An 18,150-nucleotide genomic window follows, 5' to 3' on the forward strand; every position below is an offset into this window, starting at 1 on the left:
TATGAATTATGGAGGCTGACTAAGCTTTTCTGATAATCTCTTAACAGAAGTCAGAAATTGAGCATATAATGTAGTTTAGCCACTATTGGCTAATTGCACCACAACTGCCATATTTAAAAGCTCTAGCCTGGCTCTCTTTGCAAGTCACTTTTTGCACCCCTCCTCCACCCCAGCTCCTCCTTTATTCTGCTTCTGACTTAATCACAGTCATTCTGTTGTCACTGAGGTTTGCCCTTCTCTGGGTTTTTGTTGCTTCTCTCCCTGCCTCAGGCTTTCCTTGTGGGCACAGGAAAGGCAGAAATATGTGCTGTTCTTGCTTGAGGCTTTTCACACAGGCTTGTAGAAGTGCAGGGGGATCCCAGAACAGCAACACCAGCTAATATAAATAACGGCAATAGGTCTAAATAAATAACTGTGATTAAAGAAAAATATCTATACCTGCAAATCATGGCTTTCTTGAAAAAGTGGTAATACAGCCAAAGAAAAACAGGAGTGTTTGACTCTTTTTACTCACTTGAAGCCTTCTGTCTGCTGCTGAGAGCCTCCATGATTTCAGCTTGGAGCTTTGGAGGAAGAATCGAGCTTTCATCACCAATCTGGAAAATTCAGATTTAAACAAATGCTCCATAAATATAAAAATAAAAACTGAAGAAGAACATATTATTTTCTAAACAAATGTGTGAATATAGCCCTTACAGAGACAATGAAGGTCTCCTTTTTATCCTCAGAGACGTCGACCACCAGCAGCTGTTAAACAGAGAAGAAATACAAAATAAAAAACATTAACATTTCAGGGATGTTCCTGATTATTTGGATAAACTATTAAAGTCAAATCCCTTGGTATTTGGCGACAGATTTACTGAATGGTTACATTTTTGTATATTTTTATCACCTCAGGTCTTCAGTCTGGGAATCTGTCTAAAAAGTCTAAACATCACCCCACTAGTCCCCCACTCCTTCTTGATCTTGAGTATTCTGAATTCTTATGGGTCATTTCACTCTCTTAGGAAGCTTTGCAACCCCAAACAGACCCCTGTCAAATGCACCAGTCCCTATCTGCAGGCAGCAGCCCCAGGACTGCAGAACTGGGACCCCTCTATTTTAGCAACAGTGCCACCTAGTGAAGTAGAACAGCATTGCAATCAAACAAGCTGCCAAAAGTTGCATGCTTGGCAAGCTTTTATCAGCATAATTAGCTCATTATCAGGTAAACTAAAAGATGAAGTCATGTTAGGACAGATATCTGAAAAGGTTGGAGAGGCAGACTAGGACTGTGTGGACATATTCTAGATTATATTAATCCAAAAACCCTACATCTTGATGACTATCTATGCAAACTACTTCATGACTGACCTCTTGTTCTGACCCCTTTTTTATTTTTCTATTTTTACTTTATCTTATTTAATTTTATCTTTTTGTTTACTTTATTAATATTGCTGATTACCTGTTCAGTCTGACAGCCAATGGGAACTGTGTTGTTGAATGTAAACTCCGCTCTGTTTGAATGTATAATAAAGAATATAGAGAAATAAACTAGGTCAACAGCACAATAGACTGTAAAATCTAAGGTAGCCCTGTTCTAACCTGTAATCTTCATAATAAAGTTTCTGCTCTGTAAGACTCTCACATGCAAAAAAAAAAAAAAAAAAAAAAAAAAAAAAGCATGCATGTGCATGAGTTCTGCAGGTTTGAGATTATGGTCCTGAAACTGCTGCCTCCAAGCCTGCAGGTAGACCAGGGGTGTCAAACTCAAGGCCCGGGGGCCAAATCCGTCCCATGGTACAGTTATACCCGGCCTGCAGGATCATATCATATTTTTATTATAACTGACCCACTGGTATGAGGTTTGCAGATTTCACTATAAAAATGTAAATTTAACCTCAATGATTCAAAATATCCTTAAGTCAGAAAAACTTGAAAAACTAAAGAGTAAAAATTTATCGGATAAAAAAAATCAAATAATTTGTGTTTTCATTTCATACTTTCAATGTTTCATCTCAAAATTACATTTTACACTGTTGATTTGAATTTCTATTCCATATCTTAATATTTTCAGTTCATAATTTTAACTTTTATCACACATTTTGACCTTTTGGATTCATAATTTTATTTTTTGAGTCATATTTTGACCTTTCTAACTAAAAATTTTAAATTTCCTCATATGTTTTGACCTTTCAATTCCTAACTTTGACTATTAATCTCATATTTTTACCTGTTAAGACTCAAAATTTTTTAATCGAACTCATATTTTGACCCTTTAAACTCATGATTTTGTCTTTCTATTTCATATATTTACTTATAAAACATTATTTTGACTTTTGATAACGTGTTTTTACATTTTGAACCCATTCATGTAATTTTTTTATCTCAGAGTTTGAGCTCTGAAATGTATCATTTTGATGTTTTTAATTTCCAAAGGTTTTTTTGCCCATAGTTTACAACTGGTGAAAATGAGTTGACAGTTTATGGTTAAATTTGGACCCTGTTCGGCCCTCAGGATAGACCTAAATTCAGAATCCGGCCCCTGCTGAGTTTGACACCCTTGCAGGTAGACCCTGCTCTGTCTAAGCTATGATGTAGCCATCCGTCACTAGTAGTCACTGTAGCTCCAGTTAATGGCTTCTGCACTGCAGCAATAATGCTCTACAACCAGGATGTAATCAAAAACCTCAAAAACCTTCCTATGAAATGCTATCAGGTAGCATTTCATAAAAACAGAGGTCAGCATCAGCTTAAACTTGCATAGTTTCACTCAACCAAAGGAATGAGAAACCACATTTAGCAAGAGCATGTGAGCATTAACCTGCTATAGGGACTGAAAGCTGACAGCAACAGAACTGCAACGAGATGCTTCTTGCGTCAGTGCACCAGTAAACACCTTGTTACTAAAGGAGACGATGCATGCAGCCTTTCAAAACAAGACTTCCATGTCCCATGTCAAATGTGTCTCCTCTAACATCCTGAAACCAGCTGTCTGCATCTTGTCAGATTTCCTGATTCAAGCTGGGATGGCTCAGACAGCGGTGGCTGTCACCAGTAGTATTTTAAAAACAGTCCCTAAACTTTAGAATAACTCAGCAAACAAACTTCACATTGTTTTCTTCACTTCAGACTAACTAACTAAATACAACTGAAATTTGCTTTTGACCAGATTTTAAATGATGTCCCTCTAAATATCCCTATTTGTAAAGCATCACTCTAAACGTCTCATTTGTGCCGTCAATGCAGACTTACGTCTCCCTGGTCGGTGACCAGGTCCAGCAGACGTTTCTGGACTCCCAGCAGGTACGGGGTGGGCGCCATCACCACGTCGATCAGGATCTCAGGTACGATGGAGATGAACGTGTGCTGCCAGGTGAACGGGTAAAGCAGCGCCGCCACGGCATGAATGATCTGAGATAAGGTGCTGCAGAGACAACATCAGAAATCGTCACTCTGCAGGATTTAAATAATGACAGAGATTACACACTTCCTGCTGCACTGCAGTAAATATGAAGACCTCAGAAAAGACTTCATTAAAAAATCAAAGGGTTCCTCATGTTGATTCTCTACAGGAATAACATAAAATCACAAACATGTTAGAACACAGAACCGTCTGTGTAGACGCTGCTATACATTCAGAAATACAAATACAGAAACAGAACATTTCCTGGAGAGTTTAAATGTAATCCTATCAGTAAAGGGAAGATGCCCTCTTATTTCCAGGAGTGGATTTAAACATTTGCTCCATTCCTGCACAGTTTAGCTTTAAATCTGTCATGTCTGCAGATTTTTCACCAATAAAGTACAAAGACCTGGTAAAGACTGCATGTAAGGGTCTCAAAGTGTTCACAAACTCCCTACTTTTTGATACCACATGGTTTCAGAAGGTGTTATTTCGGTGATTGATCGAATCAAATGGAGCCGAAGCTTTAACAAATAAATCTATTTAATAAGGCAGATGCTTAAGATAGGAATGCATCAATCAAAAGGTTTAGGTAAATCCTGCACCTGGAATAAAAATAAAAGACAGGTTGAAAACATCTCCAATGTATATGAGAGTGTGCAGAAGTTTGCCTGCAATTTTTGTAAATTTAAAACAGTAAATCACCAAATACTGGCCGTGTTAGACTTCTACTTTTGTTTGTCTGATTCTCATCCAAAGTTTTAGATTCTAGTATCATGACAACTTTTTCTCACTGCCGTCTTCTGTGTGTGTTGTTTACATGTTTCTGTGTAAAATGAGAGAGGCACATGAAAGCGTCTTACCCAAGTTCATCAGCGATGAAGATAATCCGTCTCTCCAGAACGGCGGCACCGAACACGACGAGCACCTCCTCGTCTGTCAGACAGCTGAACAGCGTACCAAAGTTCACGTGTTCGAGCCAGGAGTCCAGCGGCCGGGTCAGACTGATGATCTGATGGAGAGAGACACCACAAAAATGTCAACAACAACATCAGCATCATTGATCCACTCACAACAGCAACCATTGCACGCTCTGAATATGGAGGAGAAACAATGCAGGTCAGTCTGAGAGCTTTCCATGATTTATTTCCCTAATTAAACATTATTTATGAGTTTATTTTAAGCTGTGTGTTTGCTGCTATAAATACCCAGAGACATATACTCAAAGCCTTATTTTACAGTGAATATTTGATCATGTTGACAGCTGGTCTGCTGGTGGAGGTGTGGTTCTTCTCTCAGGTAAAGGTGAAGTAATTTAGGACATGTTCAGGCACCACGCCACACAAACACGCCCTCCACCAGGATCTACATGTGAAGACTGGGTTATGTAAGAATTAGAGCAGGAATGTAACTTCAGCCTTTTATGAGCAGTTTTGGTCTTTACTTTTGGATAATTCACTTAAAACAGTAGGTCAGCAATGGTTTGGTTTCTCCATACACAGACACTAAATTACAGCAACATTTCAGAACCCCTTACAACCTTTTTTTTAAAAAATAAGTAAACCTACAGTGTCATAATGAGCTTCAAATCCCATGGTAATATTTGCCTAAGTGCACATTATTGCACAATGCAACAGTATTCTGCAAATCAGGATGGACAGCATGCAGTTCACAAAAATGTTGCCAATCTTTGGTGCAATTAAGACCAAACACCAGAATCATGGACAGAGTTTCTATAAAGACATAAACTTTGCAGATGTTTTGAGTTTTTTAGACCACGTGCAAGAGACCAAAAAAAAAAAAAAAAAGTTTTGTGCCAATTTTGCAGGTTAGTAAAGATGGAAATGTCTTAAATCATTTGGCAGTGTGAAGCAGTCTGCTGAAAAACAAATGTATCCCATTCAGGAGACATGAATTTTGCCCAGGCTTTTCCCTCCATATCCCAAATATGTCCTAAATAATTGAGCAATTCTGACAGCAGGGGACAAACACCAGAATCATGGACAGAGTTTCTATAAAGCACCATAAACTGTCAACCTTATTTTTACCAGCAATGAATTATGGGAGGAAAAAACCTTAGTATTGATGATAAATGGTTTTTAGATTTAAAACAGTAAAAGTGGTAAGTTTAAAGGCTCAAAATCTGAGAAAAAAATTCAACATTTTTAACTCAAAAGGCATTTCAAGTCGAAATCATGTCTTAAAAGGGCAAATATACAAGAAGGAAAATTTAAATCATGTTTTTGAATGGTCAAAACGTGAGATAAAAATTTGAAATCATGAGTTTTAAAGGTCAAAATATGAGATAAACTTCCAAAATATTGGTTAAAAATGTTAAAAGCTCAGAAAATTTTTAAATTTTGAGTTTTACAGGTCAAAACGTTACTTAGAATTTAAAATTGAGGATACAAAAGGCCAAATTATGAGATAAAAGTCAAAGTAAGGAGCTAAAAAGGTCAAAACATGAGAAAAAGAAATCAAAATCGTGAGTTTTAAGGTCAAAATATTACTGAAAAATTCAAAATTGAGGATCTAAAAAAGGTAAAAAAAAAGAAAGATAAAAAGTAAAAAAATGTGAATTGAAAAGGTAAAAATATGAAATAAAAAGTCAAAACCACAACTTTGCATGATAACTGTGGGATTCAAAATCAAGAATATGAAATGAAAACAGAAATTTCTTTCCCACATTCCTGACGTTTTATCTAATTATTTTATTTCTTTTACTTTTTTTATTTTTATGACATAACAAGGATATTTTTGAACATTGGGATTGGGTTTAAAATCTTTTTAGGATTTTCTTTTTGGCATTTTTGTGCCTTTATTTGATAGAGGAAGGATAGTGGATAGAGTCGGAAACAGGGACGAGAGCAGGGGAGAGACATGCGGTAAAAGGGCCTCAGGCCGGATTCGAACTCGGGCTGTCGGCGCCTTAAACCACTTGGTCACCTGCGTCCCCGGGTTTACATTTTTAAACTGGAAGAAATCTGCAGACCTCAAACCAGTTGGCCAGTTATATCAAAAATATGATATGACCTCACGGGCCATGCATAACTGTACCATGGGCCAGATTTGGCCCCCAAGCCTTGAGTTTGACACCCCTGCTGTGAAGACATAAACTTTGCTGATGTTTTGTGCATTTAGAACGTGTGCAAAAATAAATTGTGAAAATATTGCCAGTGTTTGTGCAATTCAGACAGCATGCAGTGAACAGAAACTTCACCAGTGTTTGGTGTAATTTCAAAGGAGTCAAAGAAATATTAATGCTGCCAGTGTTATGTGCATACACTGCATAGGTTTTGTGCAATTTAGACAAAGTGCAGAACAGTAAAATGACGGCAGTGTTTGGCGCAATTAAGACAGTGTACAAAAGATGGAAACCATGCTGATGTTTTGTGTTGTTTCCAGGGTTCTGTGCAACTTTGACTAAAAGGTGTCCCATGTTTTGTGCAGTTTTGACGGATTAGCAAAGATGCGAATGTTTTAAAGATTTGACAGTGTGCTAAAAAGGAACAGTTGTCATAGTTTTTGGAATTTCAACAGTGTGCAGGAGACGGAAACTTTGCCAAATTTTGTAGTGTCAATGAGCACAACTTTCATTCATTCTTTATAACGTTTTGTACTTTAATCACTCTTTATTTGTTTTTGCTGTTTGCAAAAATGATCTTTTTCCTACTCTGTTTAATGGTAATGAAGTCTGTTCTATTCTAACAAAAAGCTTCTTGTTGATCAAACTCTAATATATTTAACAGAGGAGCTGGCTGGTATTCTATCAGTCTGATTTCTATATTTAAACCAGCAGTATTTTAGAATAAAGACAAGAGTTAGTAATGATGAAACTACCTATAAAAACAGGCCGATCTGCTCTGAGTATCTGGCTGCTTTCCCTTTCTTCCCAGAACTAAAGGCCATCCGGAAACAGTAATGACTTCCAGTGAAACAGCTTAATGTATTCCTTAGCTAAGTCGTAAGAGCTCGTCATGTTTCCTTGATTCTGTTTGGATGAAGTCCAGCTGACTCAGTGATTGCTGTGACATCCTTCAGATGGCTATGGAGGGAGATTCCTTCTGCACTCATTGTTTTAGGAAATCTCTAATTTCAGCGGAACAGTCCTGATAACTTCTGGGGACTTTTTTAGTTTAAGTTTGAGAGGAATCCAGGGGTTTCTTTTCTGTTATGTGAAGTAATCAAGCTTATTCTGGAGGTTTTGGTGAGTAGCACCAATGATATCACAGTGTTCAGAGATGTGAAAATAAAAGCCGGCTCTGACCTCAGTGCCCGACTCAGGAATGAAGCTCTTAATCTCCACTGTGTTTCCCGGAGCTGGGAATGGAGCCTCCCTCAGCTTCTGCATGAATGGGTAGATCATGGCCATGGAGATCTGCCGCCGCTTCTCCACCTCGTCAAATATCTGCGAAAAGCACACAGGAGAGCGGACAGTCAGGATAAAACACTAGTAATGATAAAATAATTCACGTAGAAATTTGTTGGTCTTGATAGGCGATTTTATATTTATCTGCTTGCAACATCCTGCAACCAGCTGTCTGCAACTTGCTGAACTGAATAACAGGCAACCTGATTCGTGCTGCAACTGCTCAGTTAAGACAGCTGCTTAAAAGTTCTGCACAGCGATTTATCTCCACCAAAAAGGCAACCAGAAAGATTTATATCAAACAAATTTAATGGTTTGCTTCTTGTCAATTAGGCCGCACTCACACTAGGTAATCCATACCATTCCCAAGCATGTTTGACCTTATAAGTCCAGTTTGTTTGTCTTGTGGAGAGTTGTCCAATCTTTCTCCACTGAGGGCCACATACAGAAATATATGAGACCATTGGAGCCAGGTTAATGTCCACAAGATGAGGTATATGACATTGATCAAGTCAGAAGCTGAATAAAGGAGGAGCTGGGGTGGAGGAGGGTTGCAAGAGCAGCTTGCAGAGAGAGCAGCAGAGCCTGGCCAGGCAAGAGCAGTTTAAATTAGGCAGCATGAGAGCAACTGGCCAATAGCGTGCTTATAGCAAATCAGCTGGCCATCAGCTGATGTGGGCTTGTGTGAGATCAGCTGATCTGAGCTTGACTCTGTGGATAATGCTAAACACTCAATGTAATGGCTGACAAGGCAAATAGACAATCATTTCTATGATTTTTGGGATACCAGTCAGATTTCAGGGGGCCCTGTTTGGCCCTAGCTGCCACTGGCTCTGCCCTTGGAGTATTAATGGTGCTGCTATTTGCTGCCAAAACTCATCAGGGAGTTAGAGAACAAGATATTATTATTTTGATTGCCAATATTTTTACCATGCACAGTTATGTCTCAGTTAAGTCACAAAAAACATCAGTTAATTCTTCCTGCTGAGATACTTCTTTACAATATTAGCATGGTAGTACTGCCCTGGCTGAAACTATGAAGTACAGTACAGTCAAGCAATGCTTCATGATCAAATGTCGGCCATATTTCATTTTATTTCTAGATCAAAATTGGCCCCAGGGCCATAGTTTGGACACCCCTGGTCTAGTGTGAGTGCACTGTACCCATGCTCAGGCACCCTGTCACAGATGGAAGAGCTGGGCTTTGGCATGGTGTGGTTGCTCATGCAGGTGCAAAAGACCAGATAAACAACATAATTATTAATTAATGGAACTGTTCCTCTCAACAGGCAGGAGTGTTAGAGGGCCACATCAGACCCAAATGACTCGGAATGGGCAAAAAAGTGAGTAAAACTGCAGTAATGTTGCATCAGAGTTGTTATAAAAAGAAAAAAATATATAATTTATAATATATCCAGATCACTGCTGCTTACTGTTGGCTTCCAGCTTTCTAAAATCCTCATATTAAGAGTAATTTATCTAAAAAACAAAATCATGATGATTTGCCCTTGGTTGTTGCTTCTCTGCAGCCTCCACTTCTGGAAATGGTTTATTTCCTGCCACATCTTCCTGTTGAGCTTTTATGAGTCAATGACACGACGCTAAACACACAAATACCCACCCGACTCAGGTGTGCCACCCTGTTACCAAACAGCACCAGATAAGACGCCCTGCAATCATTAATTGTTGTGTTTGTTGCCATAGAGCTCTTCTTGTAGACAAACACAAATTTACTTTCAGTTTGGCAGGACGACATTCTAAAACGCAGTCATGACTGTAAATCGAAGTTGATGAAAGGTACGAGAGTCTATTTCTGGAAACATGGTTGACCAGGTGATAAATAAAGGAGCAGGTTAGAATTAGTCGTCAGTTGATGACATTTAATGGAGCTGAAGCCACAAAAACAATAAATCTTCTTACTGTAATATCTGAGGAATTAACAGTGTAGAACGTGTTTGACTCCGGAGTAAATAGGACTGAATGCTGTCCAATTTTTAATAACATTAAACCTTTCCAAAATTTTCCTGTAGTAAATCGGCCATGTGATAAAGAATTGTTCTGTACAAGAAGCTGGTCCAACCTGAGTGCACCTGTCTAGACTCGTTTTATTCAGTCCTTTAACAAAATGCTATTTTTAACTGAGTCAGAAAAAAACCACACTTATAATTTAATTCAGGGAGTGATTTATGGTTGCAGTCATACCTGGCAATATGGCCAAAAATTGGACACAGCCCTGTTGATAAGAAAAAAGTTGAACCCTGGCGCCACTTTATCTCAGCGGGTAGAGAAGGTGCCCGTATACGGAGGCTGAAGTCCTGTAGGGATTGTGGGATTGATTCCTAGTCCCAGGGCTGTTTGATGAATGTCTTGCCCCCATTCTCTCTCCCCGTATTTCCTGTCTATCTTCAGCCCCTCTATCTCAATCAATGGTTCTCAAGGTTGGGGTTGGGACCCCTGTGGGGGTCGTGAGACACTGAGACGGGGTCTCCAGATGCCCTAAAAACACTAGGAATATTTTTTAAATTACCCATTGCCACTCCAGACCAATTTAGCCAAATTGTAACCAATTTTTCACCCTTTTTTCACCATTTTTGGCAATTTTAACACATTTTTGACATCTAAAACCCATTTCTATCCATTTTAAACCCTTCCCGCCACTTTTTTTCGGCCTGCTTTTGCCACTTCTGAACCAATTCTTGCCACTTCTCATCTAATGTTGCATCTGTTGACCCATTTTTGCCTCCACCAACCACTTTTGTTTTTGCCACATTTTATGCCCATTTTTGCCCATGTTAACCACATTTCACTATTTGAGATGCTTATTCTAGCTACTTTCACCCATTTCTGCCAATTTTTTTGTCTCAGTTAACCCTTATTGCCAGTTTAAATACATTTTTCATCCCATTTCAGCAAATTTCCACCCATTTTTGCCAATTTAAATCCATTAAGCCACTTTTTAATCCCATTTACCACTATCTATGCCGTTTTGCCACTTAAATCTTTTGTTGCCACTTTTTGCTATTTCTAACCCTTACTGCTACATTTAAAATCTAATTTTACCACCTTTTTCACCACTTTGTTTTGCCATTAATAACCTATTTTAGCCATTTTTAACCCATTTTAATTTTGGTTTAAACAAAAGGGATTTACTGCTTTTATTAAGGCTATTTACCACATAAATGAATAAAAAAAGATAGTTGTTTACTGGTAAGAGTGGTTATTATTCAGGTTAAATATAAGATATGGATGCCACAGCTTAACTTTACTATGAACCATGATTTTGCTGACCTCCATGGTCCTGCAGTCTGGCTGGGCCCCAGAAAGCTCTCCCCTTTTTCTCCCCTTATGGACGGCCTTGTCTCCACATGACTATTCTTGAATGTGCATGGCTGTGTTCAACCTCCCACAGGTACAGTGAGGGTCCCGGGGCTCTGGCACCTTTATTTTTGGGGTCACGGGCTGAAAAGGTTGAGAACTCCTGATCTAAATAAAGATATAAAGCCCCAAAAACAACTTAAAAAAAAGTTTAACTCACTTTGGAGAAGAGGCCAAAACAAGCGAGTGAGCTGATGATGCAGTACGCCTCGGGTGGCCGAGCTCCCTTTCCCCCAGGCTGAAGATAAAACAGTAAAAAAGGAGAAAAATGAATGAGTGTTATAGCATTATTTCTTACTGATATGTGAAAAACACATTTCACTGACCAGTAACCTCCTGCAGTACCCGTTTCTTCTGCTGCCGTCAATCTCAGTCAGAACAAAGGAGAACGTCTCACTGAAAACAGACAAGAAAGACAAGGATGATCAATAAAAACCAAAGATTAGGTTATGAATGTGGCAGGAAAGGTGCCAGAGGAGCCGGCGTACCTGTGGTATTCTGTCAGAGGGGCCCAGTTGATTCCCTCAGGGAAACAAAAGAGAGTGATGGCCTTCAGCGTCTTCTCCTCTTCCTCTTTCTGATATCTCGCCATCCCGTCTCTCTATAAAGAAACACACAGCAGGGACTGAATCTCAGCAGATACAGGACTTAAAAACCAACCTGACCGTGCTCTAGCATCAGACTGACCTTTGGAAACTGGTACGTGATCTGAGGTTCGTAGTTGCTGCCGTCTTTCGTCTTCTTGAGGCTGACCACCACCAGGTACTCGAAGAAGTACTGACCGCTGACGTATTTGTACTGATGGGAGTTTTTGTCTTCAACCGCGGGGCCCGGCGTCTCCTCAGGCTCTTGGTCTTTGCCTTCTGTACAGAAACAGGAAGGAAGTAATCAATGGAAGGTGCATAGGAGGATTTTCAGGTGTCATTAGATCAGTAATGGATGTATTGCAGTCACGTTTTCACTCCTTGGGACATATCTTGCTTTTTACAGTTTCAGGAATAAGAGGGAACCTGACAACGTTTTTAAAATCCGACGTTAATGTGATACTCCAGGATCCCAAAAATCCTAAATAAACCACTTTTCTTCAGACGCTATTGTTATCGTATGTATCGGTGTCTTCTACATGACCATATATCATCGTATAACTCTCAAAAAGCTCTGGAAAAGTCAAACTTTGATATTTACGACACTATGGCTAAAATACAGTATAGACTGAATGATGTTGTGGCTGATGAGGGACAGTAGGAAAGGTGAAGTGGGCGTGGCTTATCCCTCTCCCTCCCAGTTCTGTCTGGGCTTTTTTTTTTTTAATTCCAGCGTAGATGAATGTCATCTGCAAATCTGAGCTTTAAACATACTTTATTTAAAGCTACTGTCTCCTGAATTATTTATTTATAGCATCTGTTAGCCTACAGTCATGACTGTGTCACCTCTGTCCACCTAAATAAACCCCCCTGCTCCATTCAGAGTCCATTATTCAGCCCGGCTCCTTCACAGAAAAGCAGCTTGCTCATGTGTTTTCGCTGAATTCCTCCTCCTCTTTGTCCTCTTTGTCTGAAATAAAAGAACCATGGCGAGGATTTCTCCATCCTCTGGTTGGCTGTCTTCTGTCTCTCTGTTTAAGATTTCCTGCTGCAACGCTTCCTCACTGACAGGCATAAACAATTTAAGTTGGCAGATGCTCAGCTGAATAATCATTAGTCTTTTAACGTGCTGCACAAAGGGTCCGAGGTATGCAGAGATTATATGTTCTACCTGAAGAACCGGTTCCTTTCAAGTAGTCTGTTTTGGCTGCTAATCTCAGCCAAGTGACAGTAAACTTTAAGCTGAGGGGACGTTTGTTTTTCCACTGGTTCTGATATGTTAAATACTGTTCTTCTATAGCCAGGCAATACGGCACAAATCACCATGAAATCTCCATCATTTTTAGCCAAACAGCAATAAACCTGTACATGATATACATGTGTATCTGGATATATCTTCCTGTAAAACAATAAAACTGGCTGTCACAGAGAATTACAGGTCACGGAAACTGCAAGTCCTAAACACACAATACAGGGCAATTTTACATTTAAATTTAGCAAAAATTGCAGCTAAACACCTGAAAAATGTCAAAATTATTTAAAAAAAATCACAGCCAACAATTCCATATATTTAGGATGTCAGCATTTCCTTTAGTCTTAAAACCCAGGTGTTTCAAACAATCAAATCTCTGTTGTTTTAATGATCAGTTGAGCCAAAAAAGGACTGAAAAGTCATAGCTTTCAGTCAGATCTTGAACCAAAAGAGAGCAATAGCAATGTCTAAATTGAAAAACTACAATGGCAAAATTTGGAAAAGTGTAGAGCAAGGGTCCTTTGTTCATCACCAGTTTCATCTACTTTTGCGAATGCTCTGTGCAATTTGAAAAGGATTCAGGAAATGGAAATGTTTCTAGTCCTTAGTGCAATTTCAACAGTATGGCAGTGATGGGAATGTTGTGCAATTTAGGCACAGAACTGTTGTCAATGTTTTTGCAGTTTCAAAAGTGTGCAAGAGACTTGCCAGTGTTTTGTAAAATTTAGACTGTGTACAGGGAATGAAATTGTTTATAATCTCTAGTGCGATGGAGCAGTCTGCTGAAAAACAAACGCTGCCCATTAAGATGGGGTTAAGCAGTTTCGCCCAAACTTTTCCTTCCATATTCCAAATATTCCCTAAATAATTGAGCAATTTTGGCAACATTCAGGGGGCAAATTCTGAGACTCGTGCATATTGTCAAAATTGCACAAAACTTTTGCAAAGTTTCCATCTCCTGCATGGTAGTAAAACTGCAAAAATACATGAGGAACATTTGGAAAAATGGATGGAACTGGTGCTGCTGTGAAGGAGTTTGCCTGCCATTTTTATGATTCAAATAATAAAACACTCAATATAGGGTGTCAAGAACGTTTATGTTGGTGTGGCATTCCTCATTTAAACTGAGCATGTCAAATCCATTATCCTGTGTTGAATAATCCTATTTTTGTTGGTGGTTCTTACTGTAAATTAGCTTTTTACTGAGCATTAGGCCGGATTTCCTGTTTTTTAATGAAAAGCAATGGTTTACTTGACTCCCTTTATCTAGTTTGAAAATACACCTATATGTTATCAAATCTGATATATCGCCCAGCCCTAAGTTTCTCACAGTAACAGAAGTTTGCATGCTCAAGATGCATTAAAGATGTCGCTCTGTGTTTTACAAAGATGTTTGCAATAGTCCAGATGTCAAACACAAACAGAAAGCTCTGCACAATGTTGCTCATCCAATAAAAAAAATGCTGGAAGATATTTCTGTGTTATCATTCTGAGTCTGGAGTCTGCTCTGTGTGTTTACTTTAGCGTTGGTTGCACTCAGAGACGAGTGTTTGAGAGTATTCATGAAAAATCTAAACACTATCTTTAAGCACGATAGAGAAACAGAAGCTTTGTCACATGCACTTTTTGAGGTGACAGACTGAAAGAGACAGGACTGAGATGAATAAGGTTAAGTATCCATGCACCACAGATATTTAAGCACCACTATCATCAGTAGTAGTATAACCTCTAATAACAGCCCACCTAAACACCCTGCAGCACCTTCATCATGACTGAGCTGTTGTTGTTTTCACTGCATCAAACAGGAAGAGTGAAAAACAGGAGGAAGTGCTGTCAATCTCAAACAGTGAATCATTGTTTTTTTTATTGTGGTTTGGTGATGCAACACTTACTGTCTCTTTTTCTTCGGAACGACGACCACATGGCGCTGAACCTCTTGAGTGCCCCTGGTCGTTCTGCTTCATCTTCACTCGAGGGGAGGTCTGCAGGAGGAACAAAAACCACCAGCTGATCAATGAAGGAACCATTAAACAACAATATTACCTTTACCCTGCTGCTGATCAGCCTTCTGCTGACAGTAACACTCAGACTCGCTTCATTGTGCAATTTCTGATAGAATATTGTTTAATTTTTATCTTTTCTAACAGCTGCTTCCTCCAAAGGTCAAAAGACCAAACATTAGAGAGCAGGAGCTGGAGCAGAGGGGGTAAAACTCACATTATTAAAGATAAACAGATGGAACAGCGTCTCTATCTTTAAAGGTTTAATCCTCTAGCTGCCGTACTTACTGTGCTTTCCAGTGACGTCAGAGATGAGGTTACCTTTGGGCTGCTCACCTGGAAAACACAGAAATGTTTAGTGAACACTGATGAAACAAAACAAAGAACGTGCTGAAATGAACTGTGCGGTTCCAAAAAAGTTGGGGCGCTTCCAAATAAAAGCCTAAGTCAGAGTCTGTCAAATCACATAAACCCATATTTCATTCCCAATAGAACATAAACAACAGATCAGATGTTAGACTGAGGCATCTTACTATTTCATGAAAACATAAGCAACGCATCTCAAAAAAGTAGGAACAGGGCCATGTCTACCATTGTGTAGCATCCCCTCTTCTTTTAACAACAGTCTGTAAACGTTTTCCTTTCCTTGATGCTCCAGATACTTCTGTTTGTAATGCAGGTAGACCAGTTCAGGACCCGAACTCTTCTCCTGTGAAGCCATGCTGTTGTGATGGATGTAGTATGTGGTTTAGCATCGTCTTGCTGAAATAGTCAAGGCCTTCCCTGACAGAGACGTTGTCTGGATGGGAGCATATGTTGCTTTAAAAACCTCTCTCTACTTTCCAGCATTGATAGTTCCTTTCCAGATGTTAGAGCTGCCCACGCCATAGGCACTAATGCAACCCCATACCATCAGAGATGCAGGCTTTAGAGCCAGGAGAACAAGCTGGATGCTCCCTCTCCTCTTTAGTCCACAGGACATGGCGTCTGTGGTTTCCTCTGACCACAGAACAGTTTTCCATGTTTCCTCAGTCCATGTTAAATGAGCTTTGGTCCAGAGAAGACGGCGGTGTTTCTGGATCCTGTTCACATATGGCTTCTCTTCTCCATGATCCAGCTTTAACTGTCATTGGTGGATGGCACATCCAACTGTGATGACAGACGATGATTTCTGGAACGTTCCTGAGCCTATGCAGTGATTTCAGTCCAGAAACATGCCTGTTTTTAATGCAGTGGCCCCTGAGGGCCCCTTCAGCCTTGTCCCTTGCCCAGATTCTCTGAATCTGTTGATGATATTATGGACTGTAGATGGTGGAGATTCAAAGTCTTCAGTTTTATGTCGAGGAACGTTTTAATAAAAGTGTTCCAAAACACTTTGGTGCAGTTTTTCACAGATTGTAGAACCTCTACCCATCTTTCTGAGCGACTCTGCCTCACTAAAATGCTCCTTTTATATCCAGTCACGTGACTGACCTGTTGCATATTAACCTAATTAGTTATAAAATGCTCCTCAAGCTGTTCCTCTGGAGTCGGGCTGAAAATGATCTAATTGTGATTTTTTTCTTCCAATATTGCAATTATGATATGTGTTTTTTTTTCTTAAGATCCTGATGTTATGTTTTTTGCTACAAACGCAAGCAGTAAGTGATTCTATATTACAACAAACTCAATATTAGATAAAACTAGGGCTGAACAATTTAGAAAAAAATATCTAATTGTGAGGATTTTGACTCAGACTGCAAATTGGATAAGAATTGTAGTATTGAAGGAGTATAATTTTCATGTCTTCTCATATTTAGTCAGAAAAATGTACAAAAAGTAGGATTTTCATTGACTACTATTAAAAAAACTGCCACTTGGATGATTGCATGAGTGATCTATAACATCTCTGCAGCAAAAAAAAAAAAGGCATTTTAACAAAAGTTTCAGGTTGAAATATGTGATTTGAAAATTGCAGCAGGCCACATTGCTGTTTAATCTAATTTTCGACTAATTGCCCAGCCCTACTCAGGAGTACCCCTTACTTTTCCATCCTTTTGTTGCCCAGTCCCTACTTTTATGAGATGTATTGCTGCCATCAAATTCAAAATGAGCTAATATTTTTCATGGAATAGTAAAACATCTCATTTTCAACATCTGATAGTTGTTTGTGTTCTATTGAGAATAAAATATGAATTTAAGAGATTTTCACACAGCGCCCCAACTTTTTTGGACTGGTTGTAGTTTGATAAGGACCAAGTTTGTTTTGGAGGCCATGTTTGCATGGTTATTCTATTAGACTTATTTAATTCTGCATTATTAAACAGGACTTCCTAGAGAAGTAAATCCTTCTCACTTCAGTCTTTGTGGTTTCAGAATGACTCTTCAGTAAATAAATAACTGATAATAAACCATTTCAACAGGGACAAAGACCACTTCACCACTAATTCAAAAGCAGGAACCACCAGGCATTTGTCCCCAACACGGTTCTGTGCACCTAGAACCACAACAAATACGTCTGAGTGGAGAAAAACAGCAATCACACATAGCGGTATTACCCATCAATCTAGGCGGCAAGCCTCTTTTTTATCAACCGACAAAGAAGAGGAAGAAACAGGCATAAGAAAAAACACATGAAGAAGAGAAGTTACCTTTGGGTTAGACTCCATAACAAGAGATGATTTTGTACAAATATACTAATTCAAGCCAACATTCTCTACTCCAGTGGTTCTCAACCTTGGGGTTGGGACCCCCTTTGGGGTCACGAGACACTGAGAGGGGGTCACCAGTTGCCTTAAAAAAAAAAAAAAAATTACACTGTTGCCACTATATACCAATTTGACCAAATATGAATCCTTTGTTATCACTTTTTCACAAATTTAGGCAATTTTAGCAAATTTTTGCTGCTTAAAACCCATTTTGTCCATTTCAAACCCTTTCCATCACTTTCTCTGCCTGTTGTTGCCACTTCTAAATTAATTCTTGCCACTTTCTGTCTATTGCTGCCTCTCTCAACCACTTTCTACACTTTTTTTTGCCCATTCTAACCAGTTAACCCATTTTTGCCATTTTTTTAATCAATTTTTCATGCCACTCCAAAAATTTCTACCAATTTTATGCACTTAAAAGCCATTTCAGCCACTTTTAACTCCCCTTTTACCACTTTTTTTGCCAAATTTTTTCCAACTTTTATCCAATTTCTTTTA

General features: G+C 39.0%; 1 protein-coding gene across 2 annotated transcripts in view; it reads right to left on the reverse strand.

Moving 5' to 3' along the window:
- LOC121518199 (DENN domain-containing protein 2D-like) overlaps window positions 1-18,150 on the reverse strand; it is a 45,978-nt gene that overhangs the window by 750 nt on the left and 27,078 nt on the right. For both annotated transcript variants that reach the window (XM_041800455.1, XM_041800456.1), the window contains 11 exons: window positions 15,254-15,301; window positions 14,858-14,947; window positions 11,817-11,992; window positions 11,618-11,730; window positions 11,456-11,525; window positions 11,290-11,367; window positions 7,653-7,793; window positions 4,249-4,397; window positions 3,235-3,406; window positions 697-747; window positions 515-596 (listed from right to left, as the gene is read on the reverse strand). In XM_041800455.1, the coding sequence (XP_041656389.1) occupies window positions 515-596; window positions 697-747; window positions 3,235-3,406; window positions 4,249-4,397; window positions 7,653-7,793; window positions 11,290-11,367; window positions 11,456-11,525; window positions 11,618-11,730; window positions 11,817-11,992; window positions 14,858-14,947; window positions 15,254-15,301 (1,170 nt within the window). The remainder of the gene's footprint in view (window positions 1-514; window positions 597-696; window positions 748-3,234; window positions 3,407-4,248; window positions 4,398-7,652; window positions 7,794-11,289; window positions 11,368-11,455; window positions 11,526-11,617; window positions 11,731-11,816; window positions 11,993-14,857; window positions 14,948-15,253; window positions 15,302-18,150) is intronic.

Source organism: Cheilinus undulatus, linkage group 11 (genome assembly GCF_018320785.1).
Source record: "Cheilinus undulatus linkage group 11, ASM1832078v1, whole genome shotgun sequence".
NCBI lineage: Eukaryota > Metazoa > Chordata > Actinopteri > Labriformes > Labridae > Cheilinus > Cheilinus undulatus.